This window comes from Monodelphis domestica, chromosome 5, assembly GCF_027887165.1.
Source record: "Monodelphis domestica isolate mMonDom1 chromosome 5, mMonDom1.pri, whole genome shotgun sequence".
Classification (NCBI taxonomy): domain Eukaryota; kingdom Metazoa; phylum Chordata; class Mammalia; order Didelphimorphia; family Didelphidae; genus Monodelphis; species Monodelphis domestica.
The window spans coordinates 166,693,174-166,712,070 of NC_077231.1; the positions used below are offsets into that span (position 1 = coordinate 166,693,174).

Below are 18,897 nucleotides of genomic sequence, written 5' to 3' on the forward strand. Positions count from 1 at the left end.
TCAGTTCATAACATATACATTAAAATGTTCTCTCTCAACTTATATATTTTTGATAACATATTTGCTCATGGATTAGGACACAGCAAGGTACTAATTTAATACTCAATTGAGACCTGAAGTTTTGTATTTGTGGTTATCTGCACTGGTACCACTTTCCTACATATTCTTAAAGCTTCCCACATATATGTACATCTATCTGTGGGGCACAGGGGACTATGAAGCTTTGTGGGACATAGTTTTCAGTAACATAACTGTTTAGATCATACTGAAACTTGCCTCCATCAATGGAGTAATCCAGGAGTACTCCTTCCTTCCTGCAGGTTGGCCGGTGGCAAGAGGTCATGTTATTTTCACTACCGATCCGTCCCCAGTATTGCAGAAATCTAAATGGAAATAATGGTAATAGTTTAACAGAATGGTTATATAATAGGACTTTATTCTTCTTCTCTAGAATTAGAGATCTCTGGAATTAATACTCTTATCAAGTATAAATAGCCTCTTCCCCCTTTCTCAAATATGCTTTGGTTCCCATTCCCTATGTCAAATTGCTAAATCCAATAGGATGACATACTTTGCACCCCTTAAATCCAAATCTTGAGTGATAGCTTGTCTCACAGTGGATCCTCCAAAATATAGAGCAGTATCTTCTGCAAGAATCCCACATTCTGTACAAGTGCTTCCACCTTCCAGGGACATCCATAAATCAGGTTTGATTTCTTCACTGTCAAAGCGTTCCTTCAGGAAAGTCTAGAAGAATGAGCAGGGCATAATTGTTTTAGGGGCTGCTACTCAGCAAGTGTTAAAGAGTGATGATGAAACTAGAGCCTTCATATACATCTTGGACTTTCTAAGAATGAAGCTGATTCATATTATGTTCCCAATTATTAAAAAAAAAAATCAGAAAATCTGGCACAGCCATCATGCTGGTACAAGCCCTCCCCTTATCTCCTCATACTTAGCCAATTACAGTAGTTTGCTACTAGTGACTTTATTGCCTCCAGGATCAAATATAAAATCCTGTTTGTCTTGTAAAGCCCTTCCTATAACTTTGTAGTTTTCATACTCTATGATCCAACAGTACTGACTGCCATGCAATTCCTAAAAATTCCATCTCCAAGCTGAGCACGATCACTGGATGACCCTATGCCAAGAATGCTCTCTCTCCTCATTATCATCTGGCTTCCTTGGCTTCCCTCAATTCTCAGTTAAAGTCTCACCTTCTACAGTAAGTCTTTCTAAAATTTTACTGCCTTCCATCTGAGACTATTCTCATTTTATCCCATATATATCTTGTTTGTACACAGCTGCTCATATTAGAGAGTGAACTCCCCCATTAGGATCTGGGGTCTTGTAGAGCAGAAATTTGTTGTTGTTGTAGTTGTTTTTTAAAACCCTTACCTTCCATTTTAGAACTGATACTTAATATTAGTTCCAAAGCAAAAGAGTGGTAAGGGCTAGGCAAAAAATGGGAAAGGTGCTTAATAAATGTTAGTTGACTGACAAGTCTTCATAGTGTTTGTTCATAATTATCTAAAGATCTAAAGTGAAGTGACGGTTTATATATTGACAAATCCTTAAGAATTTAGAAAGAAATATCATTAAAGCAAATAACTACAAAATTTAATTGTCAATCCATATTGCAAGCAACCAGCATTCTCAAGTAATTGATGCCTAAAATTTCAAATTTACCATAGAAAAGTTTGTCTATTATAAATTGATAAAATTACTCTTGATCTGGTGTCTATTAATTGCTTTAAAAGCATTTGCTTTCTTTTTTCTGATAACTTTTTAATTAGATTCTCTAAATTAAAAAATGAGAATTATAGTTTAGGAAAGACATTGACAAATTGAAGAAATGATCAGAGGAGGGCAAACAGAATGGTGAAGGACCCCGAGTCCATGCCATATAAGAACTGGTTGACAGAATTAGATTTGTTTAACCTACAGAAGAGAAGAATCAGAGTAGACATGATAGCTCTGTTTAAGTATTTGAAAGATTGCCATTTGGAAAAGGAATTTGACTTGTTTTGCTTGGTCTTAGTGGGAAAACCAGTGCAATATGTGGAAGTTTCAAAAAAGCAAATTTAGGTATGAACTGAAGAAAACTTCTTAAAAATTAGAGATATTGAAAATTGGAATAGGTTGCTTTGAGAGGGAGTAGATTCTCCCTCAAAAATGATCTTCAAGTAGAGGCTGGATGACCACTTCTTGAATGTCTTTTACTGGGGATTCTCTTTTGGATATAAGAGAATTATTTTTATTTGGTGATCAAAAAAAAGATTATACACATCACTGCAAAGGTCATGTGGTCACTTTACCATGTAAATTGCAGAGTGAGCATACAAAAAAAGATCAATATGAAGATAATTTCAGATTATCTATCACAGTCTACTGAAGAAGTACATACATCCTAATGAAAACTCAAAATCCTTCTTATAACCTCAACTTTATACTTATATACTTGGTAATTTCAAAAAGAAAGTGGGCAAAAATTTTGATGGAAAAGGTGATACAGGATTAAAAAATGTTAAAAAAAGATTAAAGATTTGTTTACAACCTTGAAGCTTCACATTTTTGTATGATCAATATGTTGCTAAGAAGAATTAGAATGTGCTGGACAAAGTGAACATGGAAAAATATAACAAATTAAAAATAACAAAATTACTGTATTTAAAGAAACAGGAAAAAGCAAATTAATGAATTAGCTGCCTATGCAGAAAGAATTATAAAACAGAGGTCAAAATCAATACTGAATTAGAATAAAGTATAAAATCTAGATTAGAAAAAGGGCAATAATTTTTTATTACCAAAAATTGTGCCTACTTTGTCAATGTTATATCATTTTGAGAATGATTCACGTGTGTTAATTAAGAATCCTTGATGAACATATAAGAAGGGAATAGGCAGACTTTCATGGATAATTTTCCATAGTAGAACAAACTTTTGTAGCTACATAATTGAAAGCTATAAAAAAAAACTCACTGTTTTCTATTGTAGATAACAAAAAAAAAACACCAATAGAGGAACACAAATTGGTAGAGTAATAGGCAGTTTTAAAGACTATCTAAAATGTGTCTCTTATACATATGTTGGAATCATGCAAGATTCTTTGATATATACAACCTGGAGAGATAACTTTGCTCAATTATCATTTATTAATATAAAAGAAAGTAATGCATGCTTTCAAGAGGGCTGTGAAGGACCACCTCTATAAAGTCTAAATGTCTAAATCCCTAAAAAGGGATTCCCTATGTGAAATTTTCAACATGATTTTGTTTGTAAATTACATTCTGCAAAACTGCTTCAAGACTTAGAATAATATAATCCTCCTCAATGATATCCACAACTAATCAAAAACATTTGCCATACAAGACAATATAGGAAAATCAAAATGAATGAAAAATATCTATTTTTAGGACCATGAACTGTTACAGTTAGACAGACAATCCACTGACTTCATTTATTAGGACATGTATTTCAGACAGGTACTTCAGTGGTACAGGAAGATATTTTTATTTAGAATTGTGCAGGATAAAGGGAAAGATAGAATTGAATCTGGCAATCCATGGTACTGGTACTTATAAAGTACTTGAATTCAGTACAAAACTTGAACTTTTTAAAAAAACATCATTATGTTCCTAGTAATGTTCTGCTACTATGCATCATGGGACACTGCAATCTTCAAAGAATTAAAAATAGTTGATGACCCAGAAAGGAATGGAGAGATATATAGTATATATAGTAGGTGCAAGAAAGTAGAAATATATTGTCAAGAATGGTTTACACATAAGAAGTGGTAAAAAACAAAAACATGCCACCACCACCACAATTAGGAAATGTATGATCAGACAAGGAGGTAAGAGTGAGTAAAGGTTGCAGATGGATACTTGGAATATTCACAAAATGTAAAATAGAGCAGATATTCCTAAGCCTTTTTTGGGTCATATACCCCTGGTGAAGACTGTGAATTTCTGTTTGGAATCATAATTTTTAAATGGACAAAATAAAATAACAGGGTCAAAAAGGACACTATGTTTAAATGCAGTTATCAAAATACTTAGAATAAATAGTGGGCCTCAGGTTAAGAATTCTTGATTTAGAGGAATCTCTTGCCTATTGACTAATTCTTCTGTGGAAGATTTATTAGAGTATGTAATAGATGATCTGGATAAATTATAATCTGTACCGAGAGAGTGCTAAACCAGTGAAATTCTAGAACCCAGAACCTTGAAAGTGCCGAGGTGCATGGTCATAGACCAACATGTAAAAGTCAGAAAAGATACACCAATTCCCATTAATAAGGTTGTAACAAATCCCATAATAATAATCATAGACATAAAATTCTTTAAACACCGAGGAATGCTAACTAAATTTTGGCAATTGATAAAAGACATACCAATGATTTAAAAATTCATCATACATATGGTCACGTAGGTTGTTTTTTCTCTTTATGGAAAATGAATCAACATTTTAAATTGAAATCTTCTATGATAAATGAATCTTGCCTTAGTTTTTTATTAATGTAATCTATCAATTTTAGGACTACTGAAGAAAGCAAGCATGAGGGAACATGTTTTTCTTTTGCTAGTTCCTTTTCACATCTATGGTTTTAATCATCCATCTTGATCATTTTAGTAATTTTCTGTCATCACAAAGATAAGTGTCCTATATTTTGTGTCACAGATAAAATGGTATGTTTTAACTGTTTTTGGCTTATATATTTATCACTGAGACTAGCACTAAAATCGTTCTGTTGTCCCTCTGTGAAACTATATTTAGTTCAATTAAGATATTGAAAATATGACCTTTCATGATAACATATCTACCAATCTCTTAATACATATAGAACAACAATAGTAACACATTTCATGTGATTTATCTTCTAGGAAGAGAAGAAAAGAAAAGCATAATGTGCATCTTAAATTAGGAGAGAGGAAAAAAACACCAAAAAAGAGAATTAAAGGCATTTTACTCAATTCATGCACTAGCTTTTTATTTTATTTTTTAAATCAAAATTAAAATTTATTTTTTAAAATAAAATTTTGTTTTCTCCCACTCCTATTTTTCTTCACTCCCTGGAGGAAACAAGAAAAACAACCCCCCTGTAACAAACCCATATAGTCAAGGAAAAATTTCCACATTGGCCATTCTCCCCAAAATATGCATCAATTTGCATTCTTGGTTCATCACTTCTTTCAGGAGGTGGGTTTAGCTTTTTTTTTTTTTAGTTCATAATTACACTGAAATATGCATTGGAACATCATTATAACTGCAGATTGTAATTATCAAGAAGACCAATCTCTATTCTTGCTTGAATTTAGGCACTAAAACAGAATAACAGTTGTGGACTGCCTAAATGAAGTACTCAGAGGCTACTATCAAAGATTGACCTTTCATGTAAGATAATTTAATATTATATGACATGAAAACTATTATTAGAATAGTTCTTTTATAACCAACATAGATTTACCTTCAGAGTGTGAGTTAAGTAGCAATTTGAGCCAGAGTATCCTAGGTCACAGATGCACTGTTCTTTCAAGCAATCGCCATGGCCCCTGCAGTTGTCCAAGCATCCAGGTCCCAGATAGAAATTGTCGATGGCCCATTGCATATCTGAGTACATCTGATAGAACCTAAACCTCACTGGACTGTTGGCAACACACACACACAATGGAAAGGACAAAAGTTAGATATTTATTCAGGTCCATTTTTCAGCATGCAGTACTCATTCATTTCTGAAAACAAGGATTTATGATATTCCTTATAGGAGGAAGAAATGTGTTAATGAAAAATATTTCCTTCCAATTAACTCATTTGGAAATTCCTAGTTGGGAAATGTTCATCAGAGTCATAGAATCAGAACCAGAAGAATCTGTAGAGAACATTTAGACCAGGTCTTTTAAAACAGAGGTCTTTGCACTCAGATATAAATAAATATTAATAAATATTTTGATAATTATATTTAAATTTAATTAGTTTTATTTGTAATCTTTTGAGTTTTAATGTTTACATTTAAAATAATATTTTAACAAGGGACCTGGAAAATAGGCTTCACCACAATGCCAAAAAAGGTGCATGAGACAAAACAAGGTTAAGAACCTCAGATCTAGGTCAACCTTCCCTCTCATTTTAGAGATAAGGAAACTGAGGTCCAGAGATAGGAAGTGGCAGGGTTGAGATTTGGACCAGGTCATCCAACTCCATATATAAAGATTTTTATTAATGCTTGAGCCATTTAAATTTTGTAAAGAACAAACTTGGTAAACAAAGAGATCATATTGTACACCTTACATTTAAAATAGTTGGAGTCTTCTTTAATATATCATAAATTGGTTGTTTTAATGAACTGAGAGTTGGTCATTGTTATGCCCACTTACACAAAAATGATTCATCTAATAGTATTATTTCTGAAAATGTAGAAAGTACAATAAAATCCCTTGAAAAAAAGACTCATTAAGACTCTTGCTGTTCCCACTTGGCTGGAAAGCAATAGCTCATGATTTCCTAGGAGAACGTCAATATCTTCAAAGTGACTATGCTAGCTAGCAAATTTAATAGGAAGTTTTTAGAAAGGTTAAGTGAAAGCCCTTTTTTTTTTGGGAGTAAATACTATAACAAAATCTTTATTAACAACTTCATGCTCAAAAGTAGCAAATGAATATTCACTTTGATCTAAAAGTAGTTAATCAAGGTATTAAGTAGTCATTCAAGTACTTTGAGAATCAGTCCTCCTCAGATTAGGCTATCATAATTTTTTGTCTTGTGTAAGAATAAATAAACCTTCATAGTTTATTTAACACTGAAACAGTTTTGTACTCTTAGTTAGAATGAGGCTCATCTATGTAAATTGGTACACACAAATGTTAACTGGATGAGCTTAAAAAATATTCCCAGAAAATTAGAGGAGTTTTTAAAAGATATGATTTACTATGTATCGGCTAGGTTTCTTTGAAAAAAGTATTTGCCCTATATGAGTGAGCATCTTACTCAAATATTGCCTCTCCCATCTAAATATCTTTTTTTTTTTTTTGTAAGATGTAATTTTGTAAGATGGCTAATTATGTAATTTTAATATTTAACTAACCCAGAGACAGCTTGGACTCCAAGTCAGGAAGAACTAGGTTTAAATTCTGCTTCTAAAATCTTACTCCAAGACCCTGGGAAAATCACTTAACTCCCCGGTACTTCAGGCAACTCCTTGTATTTTATCAGATTATAATTTGTGTTGAAGTAAGATCACTGGACTGGATATTTACATATTCATTAATTTAATTAGCAACCTCTACCAAAATCCACCTTAATGCTTCACCAATGCAGAAGAAGTGATTCTAGCTTTTTGAAGGCTATATCTTTAGAATGCAGGGCTTTGATGGGTTCTATAGAGCTGGAATGGGTCTGGTAACAGATCATGCACTAATCATCTGAGGACCATCTTGCTGAGTTTCGAGACGCTCACCCCCAGAAGACAACACCAGGTAGGCATTTGTTTTTGCCACAGAAGCTCATTAAAAATGGACTACTGAGGTGTGGAGGAAGTGTGATCTGAATCATTGGAAAGAGTAACCATGACAACCAATTCACCAATCACTGGGAACTTTAAAGTAATTACCTAACGAAGTGATAGATTTTTTTTTTGCTGTGGCTGTTTTAATCAACACAGCAGTTTTGCCAAGTTATAAAGATGAAGTGAAAGCCCTAAGCTCTTGAAATTGGCTGAAGTTAATATAGCCATGGGCTTACTAGAAAGCAGTTTAATCACTTTGGCTCACCATTACATCAGAGTAATTGTTTTTCTTTGCAGGTGCAGAATATCATGCTCCAGTTAAAACAAAAATTAAACCTAGAAAAAAAAACAAAACAGGAGCTCTCAAATACTCTAAGAGTGTGACCCCTTTCTGGCGTGTGCCATTGGCTGATTCAGGTGGGTCATTTGGAAGGATCATTCTCTTTAAGTGCTCATGTTTAAGAAAAGTCATAGCTTGCCCAGTCACTGACTTATCTCCATGTGGTAAATAACGACACTGACTCTTTGAAAAATACACAAGTGGCTTGCCAAAGCCATCTGGCTAAGTCCAGGAGATTACAAACTCAGATCTTTTGAAAAGAAATCTTTTTTTCATGGAGGACAACAATGGTAGTGCCCACAGGATTAGGGTGGGAGGAAGGACAGCATAGTACTTTTTAGAAAATATTTGATAATAGACCTTTCAATGAAGTACAGACCACAGTAGACCCAGCTTTATCTGAATTTCTTACTTACTTGCCAACCAAGCTGTCAGGAAGTGGGTAGGTGATTCGTTTCCATCCTTTTGTTGGAAAGAATACAGATGGCTGTGAGACACTCCCAGAACATTTTGGGTCAGCGGGTAAACACTGGGGGACCAGATAGTTCCAGCTCACTCCAAAATCAGTAGAATACTGCACATGGACTTGGTTCTGTACAATTCGGTCAGATACTTGACATCCAACAGAAATCTAATAAACATGGGAAGGCAAAATACAAGTTTTAAAAATAAAGCTATTTTAGCTTTATTTTTAATAATATCTATTCTGAATGATCTTCTGCAAGAAAATTGATGACTATTGAATAGAAGTTATGATCCAGGTGTCACAGGATTACATAGAGTTTCATTTTCTTCATGGGGAGGACTGGGGAGTGGCAGTAGAGATGCTGCCAAAGATGACAGTTTGTTACTTATATCAAAGGTGTTGTGCAGGTGCTGGGCTCAGGGAGTGAGGCTCTAGTAGTTCTTCTTGCCATGCTTTTCTATCTGGATCCCTGACCTAGCAAGTCTCTACCCACTCTTCCAGATCAGGGATTGTTATATTAAAGGACTGGCATTCATATCTGGCATAATTTTTCACGAAGCAGAGTCATTAGTTTTTTACAAATGTTACTATTTAGCAGTACAGTTTGGCATCTCTTTACCCACACCAACATGCAGTGAAGGAAGAGGCTTATTTTAATAGGGTACAGCATTTTTTATTTGACAATGGAAGGAACAATAAAGAAAATCAATTTCTAATTGCAGAGGTAATTTAGTTGAAATATTAAATTACTTGAATTGGAATCTTGATCAATTAACAGCAGTGGCTATTGGTGTTACCACCAATAAAGATTTCTCTTCCATAGTTTTTCTCTTCTACTAACATCAAAACATTAGAGGAAAAACTAATTCTCCCTATTGCCAAAAGATTACTTCATTGACTTTAACCAATTAGAAGGAATCTTTATCATTATGAAAATTTTAACAAGGAATATTAAAGAAAGAAAATGATTTTGAAGATTATACCATGTTTTTAACAAAATGGTAGACTTGATTTATTACTAAATCATCATCTCCCTTATTTATTTTAATTAGACAAAACCCTTGCCTTCCATCTTAGAATCAATATCATGTATTAGTTCCAAGGCAGAAGAGCAGTGGGCAATAGGGGCTAAGTGACTTGCCCAGAATTACATAGCTTAGGTTAGATTTGAACCTAGGACCTCTCATTTCTTGGTCTGGCTCTCAATCTCTTAAGCCACTAAGTTGCTCCCTTCATTTGTTTATTTCTAAAAAATCATATGTTGCAGAAATCTTGAGTACAAAAAAATGAAGATGAAACATGCCAATTCACCTCTTGCTAGAGAAGTGATGAAATTTTGACGTGGCAAATGTGGGTATTTGTTTTTCTATGCATGTATATATTTCTATTTATGTGTGTATTGAGAACTTAATTTTTCATTTTTTAAACATTTGCTTAGTGGGGAGCAACTAGGAAGGACATAATTAAAGGAAGGACAAAATTAAAAAAGGAGGACTTTTACTATAAAGAGTGAATTGGCAAGTAGTGATATAGTTAGAGCCCAAAAAAGAAGAAAGGAAAGGAAAGAGCATCAATCTAACATTTACATAGAGAACAGAAAGAAGTGCAGAATGAGACACACACATGTAAATGCTTCACTATAGTTTGATGTACACTTTTCTTTTATGTTCTTATTTGGTTATTGAAATGTTTGTTAATGTTCAAATGTATGTTAATGTTCATTAAGCTCATAATAATAAAGGCATTTAAAAAGAAAAAGCATCATACATACTATATTAAGTAAAAGATAGAGATTATCTCTGTATTTATTAATGTCATCTTATGAATTGCATTTAAGAAATGCTAGAATGATTATGTATATTCTTTCCACATCCTAGGGGTGAGAGGCATGGTGCCCCTATGATCTGGAAAGTCTACATAAAATATTTTGGCCCTCCCTTCATACCAGAGAAGTCCATATTTTTTCTTTTTCTTTTATGGAATGTTTACAGAACCTTATTGTAAAATATGGATTAAGTATTTGGTCATAAGCTAAACATAGGTCAATGTTAAGTAAAAATATGATGTGAAAAAATATTTTGAAATAAATATGAAAAAACAAATTTTTAAAAGTGAAACAAATTTGATGAGGATAATATTAAGTACATTATATGTTGTTTTATGCATTTCTGAATTTCTAAACTTTTTTCTGTGTGGTCTGCTGGCCTTTGTATGTCATCTGCAGCTTCTGCAAAACTCCCCCTAAATTCTCACTTAATTTCTTATGCTGACCTGTCACAATGTGGAAGGGAACCTGTACTTATTTAATTCAATCAAGAGGGATCTCACCTTGAACTGCATTATCCAGCCTTCAGTTGGAGTTAGGTCATGGGTAACTGCATACACTTCTCTGCCATCATGACTGCCACAGATCATTACACCATCAGGGGAATCACAGAACCTTTCCACAGTACAATCATCATGGAATAGCCAGTGCTCATTCACTTAAGAAAAAAGTCAATAGAGTTTACCGCAAATAGAGAAGAAAAATTTAAATAATTATAGATGACATTTGTATAGTACTTTTATATATCATTGCATTCAAATGGTCCCCAATGGCGGCTCATGGAGGTATAATTTATAAGCAACTCACTTAACCCCCATTGTCCACTGCTCTTCTGTCTTGGAATCAATACATGGATATTGATTCTAAGGTGGAAGGTAAGGATTTTTTAAAAAATTAAATAAAATAAGTAAGGGAGATGATTTAGTAATAAATCAAGTCTACCATTTTGTTAAAAAACATGGCATAATCTTAAAAAATTTTCTTTCTTTAATATTCCTTTTTAACCTTATGTATTTTATTTTATATATTTGAAAGCATTCCTCTGATAAGGAGTCCAAAATGTTCAAAAGTATAAAATAGGTTAAGAATTCCTGGGCTGGTAATCTCAAAGATCCCTTCTAACTGTTAAATTCTCTGACCTGATTTAAGAGCCAATGCAGGTAGTAGAGATAACCTGAAGAAGAAAAAACTTAGGGGTTGGAATATAATTGCAATCTTTACATGTTTGAAATATGATCCATGGAAGATAGTTTTGTCTTAATTTATTTGGCCCCAGGAGAAAGAACTAGAAGAAATGGGTTGAAATTGCAAAGAGGCAAACTTATATTTGATGTAAGGGAAGCTTTCCTGATAACCAGAGCCATTTAAGAGTGGGATGGATCATGTCAGAAGGCAGTGAGTTCCTTCAGTGAAAGGTTGAATTGTTACTTCTCGGTTTGATAAAGATCATTTGGGCTTTAAGCATGAGGTTGGGCTAGAATGCCTATGAATTCCTTTCCAACTTTGGGATTCTACAATTCTTATATGATTTTTAAAAAAATAGTAAATATAATGGGAACTTATTTAATTTGTTGTGGTAGAGTGGAGAGAGTGCAGACTTTGAAAGCAAGATTCAAATTCTGTCCTGATTCATCTGAGCTATGGGATGACAGGCAAATCAGGGAATCTTTCAGAGCCTCAATATTTTCCCATAGTTGCAATATGGGGATACTGTAAGCATGAAGTATGTATTTCACAGGGCTATTTAGAGGCAAATGAAGCTCCAAGTGGGACAGAAATGGGATGTGTAGGATTAATTTCATAATCCATCTCTATGTTATTTCTCCAGCTTGTCTTTGAACATTTTCAAGGTAAACAAAAATATTCACAGCAGAGATAAGTGAAACTTGAGCCCTTGATGCATCAGGGAATTAATGGTCTACCTTCAGTGGAACCAAATCATAGATTGGGCAATTTAATTGTCATTCAGCTTTTGCTTCATTGATTTTCCATGGTGTAACTAAATTTGTTCTCTGTTGTGGAGAATCTAAGGGAGAATATGGACAAAAATTGAACAGGACAGGAAGGGATGGATGGGTTACAATGGAGAGAATCTCTGCCTGGACATATCAGATCCATTGAAGCAGTGAAATATAAATAATCAAATATGTGGTACAGTTAAATGCTTCAAAAAGGAGAGATTCTTGTTAGACCATACCCTTTTTGCTCTGAGGGTTTGGTAAAGATGGACATGTTGATAAAAAATGACTATCCATGAGGACAGATGACTCTAAAAGAATTTTACCAATGTTTCTCATTAACTTATCTAATTACCTCAAGAGTGATGGATTGATAGCCCCTAAAATGTGTGGGTAATTCAGAACCAGTCAGCTGTCTGGACCAACTGTTTCCTGGGATTCAGCTACATACATCAGAAGCTTTAATTCTCCATACCAGGTCGAAGGAGTAAGCTCCAGCAAGATGGAAAAAGTCCAGTCATTATATCCTTTTTTTTGTATAGACAAGTGTTGCACTATTTGCTTTCATAGTACCATTCAATAAATGTTGCAGAAGATTAAACGTACTGCTGTTGCATGCATTCTCTGAAACTGATTCAATTGTGGCATTCTAATGAACTTTATATTTTACATTATCTTTTCCCTGCAATGGCAGAGAATCAGACATTTAAAAAACCCCAAATGCACATAACCTGTGGATATTTTCCTACTTCCTGCAATGACTACAAAACAGGCATAATCTCTGGTTGATATTTCAAAAACTAAGTGAATAATCTGAAACATGAAAAGTCATTACAACAGCATGTAAAATTTGGTAAAAATCAATTCACTTTTACTGGATGTGGAAACTGAAGTTTCAAGGAAATATTTGACATTCTCCACAAAACAGAAAGAAAACAGCAATAAATAAAATACCTAATAAATAAAATCACCTTTATTATTGCACATCTATTTATTTGGTACATGAAAGGGAAGTATTGCTTACATTTTAAAGGAGTAAATTAAAAAAAATAAATAGTAAGTATAAGATACTGCTGGCATTTTAGTTCTATTGAAAAACAAAGGCCAGCATGGTATACTAGAAAAAGGACAAGATTGGGGGTCAGATGAACTGGGTTTGAATCCCATCTCTATTATTAAATACCTATGCAAACTCTGCCAACATTTATTTAGCATCCTTTAGGAACAAAGGCCAGAGTCAGGCACCAACTAGTAACTTCACTGCCCTAAGACTCAGTTCCATTATTTATAAAATGAGATTTCGTAGTAGAAAGGACACTGAATTTAAAATCAGTGGATTTGGGTTTAAATCCTAATCTGCCACCTGACTGATAACTTCAGATATCACAAAGCTATGTGAATAGTCCATAAAATGACTTCATACAAAGGCAAGGGTATGCTGGAGCCAAAAATTAACTAGCTTGAGAGAGCCAATTATTAAATTTTCAGATGAGCACTTATACCTTAGAAAATGGCAAACATTATAAATCAGGGGCTCAACTTACTATTTTATTGATGTCCTAGACATAAGAAAGTGATGGACAAAATGGTAATAATGGCAGATTAAGCTGGAAAGTATGTTGTTCATCCTCTTCCATACTCCCCCATCCCAAGAACTGGTTGTCAAATATTTTCCAGCACACCTCTGCCAGAGGCAGAGAGGAATTATTTAAAGTATGATTATAGGATGATGGGCTCTAAGTTGTCATTTGCAACCATGTCTATTAAAGGATAAAGTTATTAAGGGATTTTTTGGTGAATGCCTTTAACCATCTGACATTGACATTAGGAAGATCAGCCGTGTCCACCTTTGATAACTCAGTCAGAGAAAGAGGAGGCTTTAAAGTCTTGGATCTGACAGGATATTTCTCAAGTCATGGCTAAAAGTATTTCCAAGGTTCCTCCTCGCCCCAGATGCTGTGAAACACTCCCTATCACACACAGTATTCTGCTTTGATGAGCAGATTCCATGTTCTGTACTTACCAAGCCAAAGCTGTGTACCCCTCTGAGTTCTTTCTCTGGCTCCTGGAAAACTTACCTGTGGTTTTGTCCTCCATGAATATGTCAAAAGCAATTCTTCCCACAGGTCCGGCATCTGCAGGGGATCGCTCGTGTTGGGGCACAGGGGCGCTGCTGAAAGTGTCTAACATGACAGTTCTCTGGTCAGCAGAGCCGGAGATTAGGACGTTATCAATAGCCCAGTCATTCTGGTCCAAGCCATCATGCCGAGGCTGCCACCAGCGGAAGCGAGTGGCAGTCTCCTTAGCATCAGGAGGAAGAAGAAGGTTCACAAAACTAAAAGGGCAATAATGGGAGAGAAAAAAACAACCCTAGAGTCAAACTTCTGTCAAAAAACCCCACCACTACCAACAGCATAAAACCATAATAAGAAATAAGAATGCAATTAGTAGTGGCAGAATCTTTAGGAAAATTTAGGATATTAAACTATGACAAATTGTTGTTGTTTAGTCATGTACAACTCTTCTTAACCCTGTGGACCATATTGGTCATGGGGTTTTCTTGATGGAGATACTGAAGGGATTTGCTATTTCTTTCTCCACGTCAGGTGACTTTCCTGGGGTCCCTTGACACAGCTAGCGAATGTCTGATTTCAACTCAGAGCTTCTTGACTCCAGACCCTGTGCTCTATCCATTGAACCATCCAGCTGTCTCTTCCTTATAAGTTTCTTTCTGAATTCACTTCCCTGTGTGATCCTGCACAAGCTGTTTAACACTCTTTGCCTCAGTTTCCTCATCTTTAAAATAAGCTGGAGAAGTAAATGGCAAACCATGCCAGTATCTTTGCCAGGAAAACCCCAGATGGGATCATGAAGAGTTGGATATGACTGAAACAAATGAACAACAATAACAAATGTGTATTGTTTGACAAGATTTTGGCACTAGAATTTGAGCCCATTAAAGAGCAGGGCTTGTCTTCATTTTAAACATTTGTATAAACATAACACAGTGGTTGGCCCATATTAAAATAATAAATGTTTTTCCAGTTATTCATTTTTTCATTCAAGTCACTTAACTGTTCAGGCTTTCATCTTCCTCATCTATATAATTGGAGGATTAGATAAATTCTATTCTAAGATCCCTTCCATTTCTAAAAATTCTATAAAATACTCCTGGAGGATTCTGGGGATATCATGAATTGCTGTGTGGGTAGCTACATGCAGGAGAATGGATATGACATGCAAGTGATCCTGGGGAAACTCAGAATTTATAGGCACAATTAGACCTATCATCAGGATGAATCCAGTGGTGTCAGCATCTGGCTAAACACACACATACTCTCTCTCTCCCTCTCTCCACCCTCTCTTTTTCTCCATGTCTGTCTCTGTCTCTGTCTCTCCCTCTCCCCCTCTCTGTCTCTTTCTCTTGGCATTTTTTTTTTCAGGAAGTAACATTTCCTGAATCCTTATATCAATATACAGCATATATCTGCCCCCCCCCCCTGGGGCACTTCTTGGAGTAGAAAACCCCCCCAACACATTGATAACAGAGATGGGTCTCAATATGTTCTCTGACAGTGGTATAAACCTAAACAAATCATTTAATGTCCCAGTTTTCTCATTTGTCAAATACTAAGACAGAAGGGCAAAGACTAGGCAAACAGTAACTTGCCCAGGGTCACACAACCTGAGGCCACATTTGAACCCAGGGTCTCCTTACTTCACGTCTGGAGCTCTATCCTTTGTAACATCTAGCTGCCCCAGATTCAGGTTCTATAAAGCCTAGTATTTTGTCTCTGAGTCAACAAAGGAAGGCACAGGTGAGCTTCCTTAATGTTAACTTTAGAGAGTTAAGGTCAGATGATAATGTGTCTTTGTAGAGGTATAGACAAGCCTGCAACTGACGGCTCAGAGCAGATCATGTTATACCATGATTTGAATAATTCCTCGAGTTCTTTTTGCTTTCCTGTCACTTTCTTGCCTATTTTTCCAGTCCCATGGATCTTCCTTTTATTATCCCCATTGACATGGCAATTCACCCCTAGGAAGAGCTTAGTGTCACTAACAAGCTTGGAGATTTCACTGAGAATTCCCTTTTGCATATTTATTTAGCATTTATAAAGATAGGAATGTAATCCAGTTCTTAAGCCTGGAGCATTTTCATCAGACTCGCTTTGGTGGAAAACATGATGACTTCTATGCTAGGTTAAATAATACTCATTTCACAGCATTGATTCATATTAGCTATAGTGTCCATCTAAGAAGTCTTCCTTTATCCTTCCCTTCACATTATCTCCACTGTCCATCTAAGAAGTCTTTGTTCCCCGTGTATTTTCTTCCTTGTCCCACACTGACTTGATTTTATATATAGCCTTTGGTTTTGAATCTTGTCAAGGCTTTTTGAAAGCCCATTTTATACCTACTGATGGCAGGCATGCTGATTTACCCCTCAATGAATGGACTAAAGTATATTAGGCAAGTCTGATTCCTTAAAAGAAACCTCTTTCCAGTAGACTTGCTCAAGTGTTTAGTGCTACTATATTAAAGAGTGCCCTAGAGTCTTCCTTTCACAGTAAAGAACAAGAAAACATTTGTCTTAATCCCTTTAGTATCTCTTTTTCCTGATAGAGCACATCTTTTACTTTATGTACCATAATGAACCACCCATGTTTATTGACTTAAGTAATGTATGGATTCTTGTCTTTAAGGAAACACTCATTGGTTTTCAAGTACTCTGTAAGGTATTCTTATAGTTATCTTCTGGCTTACCAAATTTTAAGTTTTTACCTGATCTGCCCTTTTTTAAAAAATTGATTTGATGGGGCTATGTTTTAAAATATAATCTTTTCTCTGCAATAATCCTTCTTGCTAGGAAGCCCCAAGGATCTTTTTTCCAAGTACATTATCTTGGTACATAAATCATATTTACTTTGGATTTTTAACAGAGGGGTTTTTAAACATTGGCTTAAGGTTTCCTGAATTCTTGAGTTTTCTTCTCTAACTTTTCTACAAGTGAGTAATTATACAATGAACATTTTTGGTCCATCCTCTTTCACCCTTTTCTACAACTCTACTCAGGAATAAGTGTATTAGATTTCCTTTTGAGTTTTAATGGTGGGTTTTAAGCTATGGACCCTCGTTTTAGCCAGAAACCTTTTAGTTCTGATAAGGGATCCTGAAGAAGGCTCTCCTACACTGGTTGTGAAGTTGGATTAGCCAATCTAAAATCTCTCAATGTTCTCAGTTGGCCTAACTGTGCAACTTCCTTAATTATAGGAGGTATTGTTTGTATGAGAAGATTACAAACCCGGGTTTACTGTACTGGTCATAGAAAATTTCCATGAGAAGGTTCCAGGTAATGCCTCCATTGATAGAATATTCCAGAAGAACTCCTTGATTGCGGTTGTTTGGTGTTATCAAGCATCCATACATAAAATAAAACTGGATAAATTCAGCATTGGTGAGGTTCAGATCCACTGTGACTAATAAGCGACTACAGCCCTAAAAAACAAGTAAGAGCAGAATGGACAACATTAATATCAACAAGATCATTAGTATTTAGTATTTAGTGAGGGAGCTATTTGGGAATTTCACTGCTATTCAGTAATTAAAAAAACTAGAAGGTGATCTTTTTGATGGGAGATTTAAAAAATTTACATATCATGATGTATGAATAACTCTTCTATTTTTTAATTCAATTTACTGGCTAATGACTCTACTTAATCTTATTAGTTTTTTTAAAGGCATCAGCAACTATTGGAACAACACAAATATTGAGCAGAGAATTCTTTTTTTTTGAGATGATTGTTCTAAGTAAATAAAAAATTTTTATGACTATATCTGGAAATGTCTTTGCCTAAATTATCATTAGATACACCAGGAATAATTCTTGTCTCTGTATAACAACTTAGTATGGCACCTGGCACACAGTATGTGCTTAATAAAAGCTTGTTGCCTTGCAAATGAAGAATTATAGGCACATTAATTAACAAATTAACTCATTCCTTACTATATCGGGGCACTAGAAATACATGGAAAATTATTTTGCTTTAACAGATGAGTGAAATTAGGACAAGGATTTGACCAAATGGCCCATAATCTCCAGTAGAGCTAGGATCTAATCTTCTGATTCCCAGTTAATACTTGTAATCATGTCAGCCCTTAAGTGCTTAATATGTCCTTGGTGGTCTAAGAGTAAGACACAATTATCATAAGAAAATAAATCATGAATTTCAGTAATATGCTCTGTTTATCCAAGGCAACAAACTCCAAGGCAGTGAAGGCAATTCAAGGAGGAAGATGGTAGATAATGAATACATGAAAAGTCATTTTGCTCACTGTTAAAGGCAGGGGAGACAGCTCCATGTAATGGAGAGAAAAAAGGACTTAGATTTAGAGAGTTGGGTTCCAACCTCAGATAGAATGTATGTTTGGTGAGTGCAGGGTCATTTTCACTTTTTATTTTTTGTATTCCCAGTGCCTATCACAGTGGTTGGCTCTTGTAGCTATTTAATAGCTGGTAGTTATTTATTGAGTTATTGAAATTCTATCTCTGACACTTAATAGATGTTTGATGTTAAATGAATCACTTTTTTGCCTTAAGTAATCCCTTAAAATCCCTAGAATTTACATACAAAAACATGATTTGCCTTAGTGGAGGGAATTCCCACACTAGGAATTCCCTGTGCTGTGGAAATCACAGCTCCTTTGAGAATGGAGGCAATTTAAGTGTTGATCTTGAATTAATGACACTTAAAAAAATTTTTTTTTACTTCAAATGTGGAATGATTCTGAAGAGGATTCAGA

General features: G+C 34.8%; 1 protein-coding gene and 1 long non-coding RNA gene across 2 annotated transcripts in view; one reads left to right on the top strand and one right to left on the bottom strand.

Moving 5' to 3' along the window:
- The window catches only part of LOC107648961 (uncharacterized), a 61,277-nt gene extending 56,222 nt beyond the window's left edge, over nucleotides 1-5,055 (top strand). Inside the window, exons 3-4 of the long non-coding RNA XR_001624924.2 lie at nucleotides 321-399; nucleotides 4,887-5,055. This is a non-coding gene — a long non-coding RNA (uncharacterized LOC107648961). The remainder of the gene's footprint in view (nucleotides 1-320; nucleotides 400-4,886) is intronic.
- RELN (reelin) overlaps nucleotides 1-18,897 on the bottom strand; it is a 539,202-nt gene that overhangs the window by 29,083 nt on the left and 491,222 nt on the right. The window contains exons 49-55 of the mRNA XM_003342005.3: nucleotides 17,399-17,592; nucleotides 14,172-14,428; nucleotides 10,639-10,793; nucleotides 8,261-8,475; nucleotides 5,471-5,648; nucleotides 572-747; nucleotides 277-383 (exon numbers count right to left, since the gene is read on the bottom strand). Of these exons, the coding sequence (XP_003342053.2) occupies nucleotides 277-383; nucleotides 572-747; nucleotides 5,471-5,648; nucleotides 8,261-8,475; nucleotides 10,639-10,793; nucleotides 14,172-14,428; nucleotides 17,399-17,592 (1,282 nt within the window). The remainder of the gene's footprint in view (nucleotides 1-276; nucleotides 384-571; nucleotides 748-5,470; nucleotides 5,649-8,260; nucleotides 8,476-10,638; nucleotides 10,794-14,171; nucleotides 14,429-17,398; nucleotides 17,593-18,897) is intronic.